At 41.4% G+C, this 13,567-nt stretch overlaps 1 protein-coding gene across 1 annotated transcript in view; it reads right to left on the bottom strand.

Annotated features, from left to right (window-relative positions):
• IPO11 (importin 11) overlaps positions 1-13,567 on the bottom strand; it is a 280,310-nt gene that overhangs the window by 237,991 nt on the left and 28,752 nt on the right. Inside the window, exon 3 of the mRNA XM_019532129.1 lies at positions 12,527-12,627. Coding sequence (XP_019387674.1) covers positions 12,527-12,627 — 101 coding nt within the window. The remainder of the gene's footprint in view (positions 1-12,526; positions 12,628-13,567) is intronic.

Genomic DNA, 13,567 nt, shown 5'->3' with positions numbered 1-13,567 from the left:
TGCACGAGTTGTAGGTCCTGTATGCACATCAGGAACCTTCGTGAGTGGCTAGACCTGGCCAACTGCTCCTCCCAGTTGATGTCAGGGTAATTCATATCACCTCTGACCACAACATCCTTTGCATGCATGCACGGCCTCCCCCAGCTGCCTGGAGAATTCCAGATTCAGCTCTTCCTCCTGATGTGGAATTCCATCCCTTAGTGCAAAGGATGAACAAAGGTGGGACCAGAGCAGTCTACAGATTGTGTTATGGGAAAAGTCTCTGATTGAGAAGAAGAGAGAATGGGCGTGTGGACAATTTCTTGAGTGTGAAGCAACAATTTTTGCTAATTTCAGAAGCATTTTCCTATTCCTGTTTTTCAGCTTTTCCTTTACCCTGATGCCTACAAAAAACTTGACAATGGTTAGACTATTGATGGGCACTGTTTATCATGGCAGCAATGCTTTCAATATCACCGCATTGTTTTCTCATTTCCTTTGTATCTGTTGGTCCTCACGTTGAACTATATTCACAAGCTATCTGAGGCAGGAACTGTTATCATTACTTTAGGATTATTATGACTACAGCAGTAACAATTTTTCCAATGTTTACTTATAGGGAAGGAATATAACTAAAATTAGGGGGAAAGAGTGCATTTGTTTAAAATTCTTGATGTAGATAGTAATCATAAATCAGAAAAAACATGGGAGGGTAAATTCCAAGATATACAGTCAATTTTCATTAAAATGCAGTTGCAAGCCTTTCTTTAACCTTAATTTTACATAAGCTCTTTTTTGAGAAGAGCCCACAGGTTCCTATATAATGTAGGCATTTTGCTACATGTGACTTTCACTATATCTTATTTTGAAATATCCAAATAAAGCTTTATTAAACAGTGGAAAGCTTTACATTCAAAGTAAGATTTTTAGCATTTCCTCAGGATTTATAGATGATACAGGACCTGAAAAAATGTATTTGTGCATTTTCTATTGGCAGTTAGAAAGCTGTCTGGCAAGTAAAAGTACCTAAACTATAAGTTTCAGCATAATGTAAGCCTTCACCTACAAAATATTTTTAGCCTTTATGGTTGCTGAGAGGACCTTCCAGACATGAAGTAATATTGACGCTCCCCAGTTTGCTGACAGCTGCAGACTCAGCTGCTACAGAAACTTTCCCTAGCAACAAAGAGAAACCTAGCAGACTCTAATCAGAAAAGCGTCCAAGTTTCTGCCAGCTAATACTACAACTTTCCCTTTCTATATCAGGATTTGAAATGTCACTTAAAATATCTTAAGAAGACGTCTGTTATCCTAAGTTAGACAAGCACTGAACATCTAATTTAGTAAAAGAAAGAGTGATATCTGCTCTTAGCTCAAACATTTATAGAGCTTTTTCTAGTGCTTCCTTCTCCATCTACATCTTTTTAGACTCAAGGCATCCCTGGAAAAATGCCAGCTCTTAGTTTTCACTCATTTTCTGACTACAGAAAAGTAATAGAGCTATTCTTCTGTTGCAAAGAACTCAGAAAGACTACAACAGATCAGAATGTTTTTAACACTATAGATTGCTATTTGAAATTTCTTGGTTTAATCTTGTGAATATAGTTTGCACACCTAGCAGTTCTAATACTGTCTGGCACCTGGCATCGGGGAGGCCGTGCATGCATGCAAAGGATGTTGTGGTCAGAGGTGATATGAATTACCCTGACATCAACTGGGAGGAGCAGTTGGCCAGGTCTAGCCACTCACAAAGGTTCCTGATGTGCATACAGGACCTACAACTCGTGCAGGAGGTACTCATCCCCACTAGGGAAAACGCCCCTAGTGTGCCATGGCTAAGAGTCTACCCAACTCAAGGAAGCAGCTGACCAATTTCACAGACAGATTTTGGGGCTGGCTGCCATTTTCACAAGCTTATCACGGCAGAGACCCCAATGCCTCAGATTTGGTGAGGGACCCCAGTGTCTGTCCCCCCATTGCCACTAACTGGTGGAAAAGGTTGTCCATCCAACAACCTCTTCATTCATTGGCTATGGGCTGTCTATCATGCAACCTCATACCTTGCCACTGATTAGTGGAGGGGGCAGGGCCACACATCAGGTAGCCTTCTCAGTGGCATAGGGCAGGGGCAGCAACCATCTTACCGGCTTGCTTTTGTGATGGTAGCCCCCTTCGGGCCAGGCTGCACAGCCAGGAGGACTGTTGGCTCCCACTAGGAAGCCAGCATTTTATTTTTAGTAAGTTGTTTGTTTTTTTTCCAGGGGAGGGTAGGGGGGTGAATCATCCTCCACATCCTCACTACCACCACGGATTTTGTGGACATCACTCAATTTGGTGATCTCTCTGAAATCCATGCAATCACAATCTGAGTAGGTCCTGATGATGACTGAAGATCAAGCTGAGCTGGGCCTACTCACAAAAGTTAAAATACAAAATATTGATGACAAATGCATGGTGCAAGAGGAAGTATGTCTGCAGCTCAACCTTCTAAAAAGAAATCATGAGGCATCACACTTCCAGTTTACTATACTATGATGATTTTAGGCAGGCTTCTATGTGCCTGGTATGTAACTGTGTGAAATATCTATCCTTGATTAATTAGTATAGTAAATATTTCTTCAAAATTAACTCATGTTTATGTGCAGGAAGTGACATTCTCCATATGGGTTTTGATAGGTACTTTTGGTTTACTTCATTTACTTCTGTTTTGCCTCAGTGGTTTGCTTGATCTTCCAAAGAGGACTCCATCAAAAACTTTGTGTTTTTCCTAGTTGTTAATCAGTTTCTTGATATGTTCCAACTAGGGGTACACCAACAGAGATTTCTGCGGCTGATACCAACAGCCAATTTTTAAGGAGGTATATCAGCCAATACTGATCCAATTTTCAATACCCAGCCTGACAGCATGGAAATCTACCTCCAGCTGGTAAGTCTGGTGGGGTCGAAGGGAGGGGGGAGGAAAGGTGCTGGGGGGGCAGATCAAGGCGCCCCTGGGGGGGCATGGGGCTGGGACAGGAACAAGCGCTGCCCAGCCAGGGCAGAACGGGCACATCATGAAACTTCAGCTTGTCTGGAGGGCGCGGGGGGGGGGGGGGCAGCTTTGGCCACTCGGCCAGAGCTGCTGGTTCGGCACCTCGTCCAGCGCTCGCCAGCTTGTCCAGGAGGGCTGGGCAGGGCGGGGGGGGCCTGTGCCCCAGGTTCTGCACAGGGTGGTCTGGAGCCAGGACTGTGCCAAGCTCTTCCTGGCAGGGTGGGACTGTGCTGTGAAAGGGCTATGGCAAATTTGTGGCTGCAGCCCTGCCCCACCAGGAAGAGCTTGGTGCAGCCCCGGTACCCCGTGCTGATGCCGAGAACAGATCTGAGGTGAAACACCTCGGCCCATCACCCCCACACAAGCGGCAGGTACCACTGAATGAGCAGGTGAGTCCCAGACAAGCTAACAGACCAGTAGCATCCAGCTAAGCAGTGCAAAGCAAAAGAAGCCGCTCCCCCCACCATGCCCTCCAGACAAGCTATGGCTCCATCCATGCTGCACCATCTGTGCCCCAGCTGGGCAGCGCTTGTACCCGCCCCTGCCCCAATCCCAGCCCCACACCCCCTCACCATGGGGACCTTGATCAGCCCCCCCAGCTCCTTCCCTTGCCCCCTCCCACTCCACCACACCAGACTTACCAGCTGGAGGCAGCTCTCCAAGATAAGCTGTGCTCACCACTGTCTATACTGTGCCATGCTGCAGCTGAGTGCACGCAAGGGCCATTTATCAGCCAAATTAATCGTCCTGATATGGCCGATTTATGATATAGTAAATTTTCTTTATGTCAGTGCCGATCCAATGTGCTTGTGCACCTCTAGGTCCGACTTAGTAGAAATTGATAACCTCCTGTTCTGGAGGAAGGTAATTCAATCAAAATTGGGACTTTCTGATAACCAATAATGAACAGTTTGTTTAACAGGATTTTCCTGTTAATTATTGTTTGGGTTACTCTCTTGATTTACAATGCTTTGAAGATGCTGAGCTAAAGGCTATAAAAGGGGAATGAAGCAGCTAATGGGACACTTCAAGAAGGAGAAATTATTCTTACAAGAACTGCTACTGTGCCCATTTGATCTTCTGGTGAATAAATCCACACCTTGACAAGCTGACAGACTGAGACTGCCTCTTTGCCTGTATTGTTGAGATACTATCACTTTTATAGCTAAATATATTGGACTTTGTTTTGCTTTAGGGTCATTTAATAGTGAATAGTTGTAGTACATAAAGCCCTTCTGTCATTGATCATATGAGCTGTCATGTCAACCTTTTATACACTAGTCCTGAATCCCATTTCATGATTTAACAGTCCATAATTATGGCACACTGGTTGAGAATCACTGATCTATACTATATATACTCCCCCTCCCTCCCACCCATTCCTAACTCATTACATTACAATAAATAAGTAAATTTTCAAATACAGTTAAATAAACAAAGCTCCAGTCATTGATCTGAAGTAACTAGATGAAGTAACTAGATAAAAAGAAAAAAAAGTTATACAACACAGGAATTTAATTTGGTTAGGAATATATGCAACCAGTATGGCTTAAAATATGAACACTTTCACAGATCTTAGAACGTGTTGCTCAGAAGTTTATAAGCTACTATTTTACCATTAAGAAATCCAACCCTGATTTTAAAGTAACCTATAAAAATTAGGATAACTTCCAGGAAAACAGAAAGCGCACACCAATCTGTGCAGTGAAACCTTTGTGCATACCTTTTCATTTATATATTTTTTTAACTTAACTAAAGCTCTCTTCAAAACTCAGATTCCCTTTTCACTCAATCACACTATAGTAATATCTTTTAGTAACACGTACCCAAATCACCAAGCATTTAAATATATTCACTGTGAAAATAAGCAGTCTTATGCTTTTACCAATGGATCAAGTAGGAGAAGAGAGACTATTCAAGACTATCCAAACATAAAAAGATGTAATAAATTGGTTAAAAATAAATAAAATACCTTGGGCACATGGAATATATTTGAGGGGTATCCAAAATGTTTAAATTAAGGTGGTATCAGCAGCTGTCAGGTTCACAACACAGGAAGGACAATAAAACCAAAAAAGTTTGTTAATAATTATGTGTTGAGACATTTTTTCTGGAACTAATAAGTATCTCACATGATGCAACAGTGACATCTACTGGAAGTTAGATGCCCATCCACTCCTACAGCAAAATAGAAAACAACTGTAGGTGGGGAGGGGGGCTCTGTCACAATAACCTAATTAAGGTGCACCAAATCCACAAGAACCAAAGGTCAACAAAACCCCAAATGGAAGGAAAAACACCGTTCAATGAATACAGGCTCTAAAATGGCTCTGAAAAGATTTTTTTTAAAGAACTTGAACCTGAAACCACTGGATAGAGAAAAACAAAATGGACCTATAAAATCACCAAAATATATCACCATTAAATACTGCTGATAGAGTGGTAAATAAATAATAATATCCTAGAGATAAGCGCCAGATTCCAAGGCCTGTCCCACTGCAGTGACTTGCAGTGTTTCCATAACAGTCTGGACAAGAATTCCTGTCCTTTTGCAGGTTCTTCAATGGGGACTTACTGGGGATCCGGGGAGAAAAGTCCATAGTATTTAGTTCTGAGCCTGTGAAACAAGTAGAACACCTGAAGATGACTGAAAGTGACCTTTACCACCATGTCTCCACACACACCACCCCAAAACTATGCTCCTGAAGAGCTTATGTTTTCTCTCAGGAAGAGAAGTGAGGACAGTACTAAATACTATCAATATGAGCAAATAAAAGGTAAAGAGGAAACTACTGTCTCTTGTGGAACAAAACAAAGAATGTCCTACCAACTAAACATACAAGTGTATATATTTATTAAGTGGCTGGATTACTATACTTTCAGTGTAATTCAAGCATCCTTGTATCTACTCCCAATCACTGCAATTTAGTTCAGATATAGACAAGTATTGCAATATGGTTTAGAGAAAGTCATTTACCCGGTCTAGTGAGTAAGCTGGTATTGCTCATATCAGCGACTAGAAGTGAAGATGTATTAGTTAGGCCTGGTGTGAATATACATTACATTCTGCTGTGTTCCAGACCTCTCACATCTGGGATGGAAGAAGCTGAAAGGAGAATAAATCCCAACTATACTTTTAACTAGACAGTAGCTAATAGAGTGGCTTGAGCCACTTCCCTTAGTTCCCAGAAAACCCTGCAGCTATACATAAAGGATACTGGTCTTCCCTGTGGAAGATCTCTCATTCTCTGCAACTCCAACCTCATCTCATGGTTGATGGATACCGTAAGATGGTAGAAAAAAGCTACTCCTTAAGGTCTCTAACATTTGTTTAAGATAAAAAGCTCCAGTGATGTCCGCTACTAGTCTTCTCAAAAGGTTCCCAGACAATCCTTAAGAAACTGCTAACGTTATCTGTACTGGTTGTTCTGTGACAGTATATATTTTCATGAAATACTATTCAGTTGCTGGCCTCTTCAGGACATTGATGATTATGTCATTTTGTATTTTTTTTTCCTGTTTCAGCAGTTGTAGATGAGAAATGAACTCAGGTTACCACGAGTACTCCTGATTGAACCAAAATAAAGTATTCCTGCTAGAATCGATGGAACAGGGACTTGCAAAACTCTAGAGCTCTGTAGAGGCCTGCACACAGACCCAAGAGTTAATTCATCAAAATTATTTTGGGGGAGTAATAATTGGTAGTTACTGCAGGTTTCCAGAAGTATGCAATTAGATTACATCCAAATGGCAGGTATAGTAACTAATGTATCATAGTCTTCTTTGCCATACAAAAAAGGTTTTAAAACTGGTCCTGAAGACCTCTTAAAGCTCCTCATGGCAAGCATTATGCACTTCATTCACAGCCTGTAGATAACTCAAAGCCTGTAATCAACAATGTACTATCAATAATATAACATTCCAGAAAAATTCAAAAGGACTAGTTCTCAGAGAAATGATGAACACCAAACCATTTCTGACGGCTGATATTCTATAACAGATGCCCTCAAACAATTACGGTATAACCTCATAAATGCAGTTTTCAAAATTCCGGAATTCCCAAAAATCCAGCTCTTTATAAAAATACACTACATTGGGGAGTCGTGATGCCTGATCCCAGAGCAGCACATGTATGCAGAGTGGCGGCATCAGGTGGTGAATGGCAGCGGCAGCCGCCGCATGCAAGCTTCCCACTCCATGTCTGTGGGGGCTTCGGGGGGAAGCAGCAGGCAATTGCGGAGCAGAGGGAGGACTGGGGGGAAGGGGGAGAAAGAGTAGCAATAGCTGGTCCCGGAGCAGCACCCACACGTGGAGTGGCGATGAGGGGTGGCATATGATGGCAGCAGCCACCTCATGAAAGCTTTTCTTTTTGCAGTCAGCCGGCCAGGCAGCACCTGCGCAGCCCAGAGGGGCACTGCTGCCCTCGACCCACTCCTCTCCTGGGAGGCAGTGGCGCAGGGTGGCAGTGCTCCATCCCCACCTGGTACACTTTTCAGTATTGTAATACAGTACTGTAGGTATTTGTTAAATTTTACCATGAAATAGCTTCAAAGAGAACAGCAAACACCACCTTGTATGGTGCTATGAAGTGTAGACACAAAATTCTCATGACTGTAAAAAAAGTTGACTTACTAAAAAAGCTTTAAAAAGGCACTTCAGTGAAGAGGCTATGAAAAGAATATGACATTGGTAGTTCCACTGTGTATGACCTGAAGCAGCAGAAAAACGAATTATTGAATTTTTATGCAGATAGTGACATACCTAAAGCTATGAGTAGCTATAAAACATTACATCCAGTAGAAAATTCTTTATTCTTGGACAAAGTGACTGTTTTGGCATCACGCATATCTTGTGGCACTGTCCCTATTGTTCACCAATGACTAAGAAGCTCACAAAGGTGTGGAAGAAGCACAGGTTTCCCACACTTGATCACTTCCACAGTTGAGGACTTAAGTAAGGTCCATAGATAATCTGGCCCTTGGCAGGACCCCTCAACAAGGTGGCATTCATGCGAAATCAAGGTCTGTGTCAGCAACATCACTTTCCCTTGAACAGAGTTCAAGATAATGTTCTACCCATCTTTCTATCTGTTGCTTTTAATCTGTTATGACTTCTCCTCATGCTGTCCTAAATGGAACCAACTGCCTGCAACTTCTTTGCAGCTGAACCAACTGCCTTCTTGATTCCATCGTGTACAAGCCTCTGATGATCCCAGTGGCAAGTGAATTTTCTTGCACAGTCTTCCCCAATAATCGTTGGTGCAACATCTTGAGATTTGCTGGACAACACTCCTTGCTTTCTTCAGTTCCTTCAAAGTTCGGTCTGAGGCATTCTTCTTCTGATTTAATGCAGAAGTTTGTTGACCCTCATGAATAGAATCAATCCCTATGAATGCGCCTCAAAAACAAAGTGGGTTTCTTCTAACTTGCTCGCTGCATACAGAGTCAGCAGTGACTCCGATCATTTTTTGAAGCTTCCCTACTTCTCTTCTGCATTCTCACACAAAGACAGCTTGGAAGCAGTCTCAAGAGCCTCCATAAACTGCAAGGTTTTTTGATAATCAGATGAATTGGTGATGTTAATGAGTGGCAAACACTGATACTTAGAGCAGATCTTCTTGGGTTTCAGTTTGAACTTAGTGACCCACAAGCAAATGATCAGTATTGCAATCAGCACTACAATACCTACAAATAAGGCAGACGTTACTGAGATTGGACTGCCTAGTGATAATAAGTTCCAACCAGTGCCAGTGGCCAGTTCTTTGGTGCCTTTGTGATATTTTATGGCAGAGTTTCATTTGAAAAAACAAGTTGGTGATGCACAAACTATGAAAGGAGCAAAACTCCAACAGCCTATGTCCATTTTCATTCATATTTCCGGTACTATGTGAGCTCAGGCAAACTGGCCAGGATGCACTGTCTATACCAACTATGGCACTGAAGTCTGCCAGGAGATGCAAGTTTTCAATGCAAATAATAACACAATGAAAATATAAAATAATCTAGAAAGTAGTCGTGGGTCTCCATCACTAGATCCTAGATGGGAAGAATAACATACGTTTTCCCCTACAAAAAGTATTTTCTGCTAGACATATTAGACTTAAAAAGCAAAAACAGAGCAACATGAAAATGCTATACTTTTCACCAATTAGTTCAAAATAACCCAGTCCTGATATTAGCCTACAGATGTTAGTAGCCTTTGCCATCCCCTCCAAACTATACTGTACTATAAATATATCTGAGACTTATAAAGCACCCAAGCTTCATCTAGACCTATACCATTTTGTGCCTCCCTCACTTACTTCTTGATATACTGAAGTATGAAGTAAAAGAACTTCTGCACTGGTGTGAATAGTTCTAAAAGAAAGCGAGCATGCTGCACAGCTAGAGACCTTTCATACATTGTAATAGCTCTTCTGGGAAAAGTTTAGGTATATGGCAAGAATAATGATTAAGAGTTAAGATCCTTTGGGAACCCTTCATTAAATTTCCTATAGCTTTCCAGATACATTTACCATAGTTACTCAAATACAAGATGAGGTTTTCCTGCTACAAGTTGGCATGGGGAATAAAGCCCCTCATCTTATAATCCCATACAAAGAAAATCTCATTAAATATACTATCAATAAACTGCTGCCAAAAGCAGTACGTACTCCACAATAGAAACCAACTATGAAGATTAAATACAGCCAACACTGAGCATGACTATAAAACACATCGCTCACACTGGGTAAACATACTGATGAAAATCTGCTACAAGTATACATTAGTGCAGGCCATCTGAATAAGTCATATAGGAATAACCATTAAGCACAGTCCCCCTCACCACCAACTCTTTTCCAAGTCATGGTGAGCAATGACACTGAATAAAATTTTACTTCCCCTTCATTCTCACAGCAGAACCGAGTCTTTCTTTCCCATTTCCAATCATTCCTTTTTCTTCACCAGCCTTAAATACCTGGCAAACGTCACAAAACAAGGCGCCAGAAGTTACCCCAAATCCTTCTGTCATCCCCTCTCTCTCTACCTGGAACATACGATTAGTATGTCCTTACCCTCCATGAGGTGAAGCCAGACCAGGCTGCTGCACCTCATCTGTATATAGATTTTTGGAGTATCCCAGGACTTATGGCAAAAACACCCAGTTCCAGTCATAAGTGGAGGCTAATTAGCACACAGATCCTTTGGGGGGGGTGGTAATCTGGAATACTGAGCAGTGCTGAGCTCTGGTGTCACCATGACATGAAATACTGTAGACTCTGGTGGGGCCCAGTCCAATGAACTATATGGTAAATGATCAACCTTTGCTTTGGACTAATACCATGCATAGTTTATACCACATATAAGTAAGTGCGAAAGTACTGCTAAAAATGTGTTTATGGAGAACCTATGCTAAAACTTGCTGCAGGTTCAAAAAAGGCTAATATGCATTGACTCTAGATGAGCTAAGTGCATGGGTACTATACATAAATTGCTACAGCCATATCTAATTTCAAGGTCATTGTTTTCAAATTTGCTCCTTACTTCCACATGCTCTAGGAAAACAGGGTCTACCAATAAGGAGAGAGGGAGGGGCTGCCAGTGGAAAAAGTTGGAGGGAAGCAGAGAAATCCGGGGGATCAGGAAGCCCCTTTGCTATTTTCCCTGCTGTAGCACTGGGAGGAGGACAAATTCAAGGCAAACCTGCAATAATTAAATTCTATACCTGGAAAATTATGACAAATCTATAAATTTTCCATATATAAAATCTAATTATTGGGGGTCATATATTCAGGGTCGTCTTCTGTTTGAGTAAATATGGTATTCTCCCCATTATCAGGATAAAAAAAGAATGGTACAGTTCAGAATTTTCCCAAGCATATTTCTGTTCTACATTTATTTCTAAGTCTCTTGCACATACATTCAGTATGAACTCTAAATTTCACTTGGTTTAGAGGACTACATATCTTGCAAAAGCACACTGGCTGTCAGAAGCAAATAGGCTAAGTTTGCAGACAGCACCAAATTATGCAGAAGTGCAGCCAAGCTAGAGGATAGGCTGGCAATTCAGGCTGACCTGGACAGGCTTGCAAGGTGGGTGGATCAAAACCTGATGACTTTCAACACAGAGAAATGCAAAGTGTTCCACCTCAGAAGAAAGTACCCACATCATACCTATAGGCTACACTCACTAGCAATACGACTGAAAGAGACTTGGGGGGTCATGACTGACCACAAAATGAATGAGACACCAAAGCGATGCCACAGCTGGCAAAGTAAATAAAACCCTGGCTTGCATCTACCTGCACATCTCAAGCAAGACCCAAGAAGTCATCCTCCCACTTTACTCTGCCTCGGTCAGGCCACAGTTGGAGTACTGCATCCAATTCCGGGCTCCACACTTTCAAAAGGATGTGGAGAAGCTTGAGAGAGTCCACAGAGCCATGCATGTGATTAAAGGTCAAGAGAACAGGCCTTATGAAGGGAGGTTGACTCTTCAGCTTGGAGAAGAGAAGGCTCAGGGTGGCAGCCTATAAATATGAAAGGGGTGTGCATCAGGAACTGGGAGAATGTCTGTTCACCTCGGCACCCCAAGGCAAGACAAGGTCTAAAAGTCACAAACTGCTGGAAGACCATTTCAAACTGGGCATAAGGAAAAACTTCTTTACTGCCCGAGTCTCTAGAGTCTGGAATAGACTCCCCTCAGAAGTGGTGCGAGCACCTACTCTGGATACCTTTAAGAAATGCTTGGATGATTATCTTGCTAGGGTGATCTAACTCCAACTGACTTCCTGCTCCTTGGGCAGGGGACTGGATCTCGCAAGGTCCCTTCCAGCCCTAATGTCTATGAAAATATCCAAAAAAAGACTTACAGTTTTCAAAAATCTTCTGTTGCTAAGACTTTTAAATACCAAACTCTTCCATGCCCATGAAACTGCCTCAAAACCTGGTAAGTATATTTATACTGTGTACTGCAGTCCTTACAATTCAATACATAGCGTGTTACCTGAAAGTGCTAGCACGAATAAAATGGTTGATTAGAGCTAATTTCCTTTTTCATTTCCTCCATTAGTGCTAAAAATCATAACTAATCTACACTACAACTTCATATTCCGCTTCTCTCCTATAAGTGGGGACTTACCCAAGTAACAGTGAGACAACAGATTTATTGTGGCCCGCTTCCAGTGCACAGAGCTAAGTTAACAAGCATTTCCTGGCAGTCCCTCCCCTTGCTGATGATTGGTGGAAAGGCCCCAGCAGCCCCACCCCTCACCACTGACTGGTGGAGGGCACCTTCACTCAATCTACATCACTACCACTTTCTTTGTGGGGGTTGATTTTGAGGAAAATCATAGCCAATGCTGGACTTCACAGCAAACACAGACAATGCTGTTTCTCGTGGTTTCTGCAAAATCCCCAAAACTGTGATTTAGGTAAGTCCCTACCTATAAGTCATGTATTTTTTTTAATTGTGTTTGTATAACTACAACAAATCTACTATACAACAAACATAAATAGAGAAAACATCAAAACTTACTGTGGCGCTACACGTCTCCAATAGCGATCAATTCCATTTTTGAAGTACAGCACAGCTAACCATCTGACATTTACATCAAGTGAATGATTTGTGAAGATATTCTGAAAAGAAAATAAGCAATTAAAAACTGTTCTATACAACAAATAGGCCATAAAATAACATAATGTATTTGCCAGCATACATACGCTAGAGAGATTTTTACCTACCACTACCTGTTCTCAAGTAGATTTCAAGGATCTCACAAACATGTACAGAAATGAACACACAAGGTGAGAAAAGCTGCAATGTTTTGTCCATCCAGAAAGGTACCTTATTTTTGCCTGATCTAAAATGTCAAGATTCTGTTAGTTACCATCAGCCAGTCAATGCCCCAGACAGTAATGTTACATCCTCACTGATCCAATTGGATTCTGACCGTATAGCAATCAAATATTTTTTTACATTTTAAAAATGTTAGCATAGTATGCAATATTAAACATAGTTAAGTTTTATGTAATCCTAGACACCAGCTGAGGGCAGTAGCACTTTAGATCTCATCAGAGATTTGGAGTGGAAAGGAGCAGCTAAATTAAGAGTGTGCAGAAAGAATGCACCACTCCCTAATAGAGATGGAGAAAAGGGAAAGTCCTAGGTTTGGGAAATCTATGGACCACACAAGATTTAAATAATGGAACTTAATGTTTGCAAGTTAAAATATGCAACAATCAGTTGCTATTCAATTTCTTAGTTATGTGACACTGAATTCTGTTTTAAACATTTCCTCAAAATAAACAAGGCAATTCAAAACGCTAAACATAAATAAATACAGTATAACTAAACTGTAGTCATCTTGACAAATTGTATGCAATACACATAAAGAAAGAAGAGACTGTTGGACAGAAATACCACAGCATCTTTAACATACATGTATAGCAAAGGGAAGCCATGTTTTTACAACTGTCCAGAAGAGCTCCCAATATAGTATATTGAATTTAAGTCAATTTATTTTCCTCTTAGGAAAAAAAAAGGTAAGGACTAGCTATTCAAGCCTGAAAATTACAC

Source organism: Crocodylus porosus, unplaced genomic scaffold, assembly GCF_001723895.1.
Source record: "Crocodylus porosus isolate Cpor-Errol unplaced genomic scaffold, CroPor_comp1, whole genome shotgun sequence".
Classification (NCBI taxonomy): Eukaryota; Metazoa; Chordata; order Crocodylia; family Crocodylidae; genus Crocodylus; species Crocodylus porosus.
Note: the sequence above shows the minus strand (reverse complement) of the source record. Positions and strands in the feature narration are given on the sequence as shown.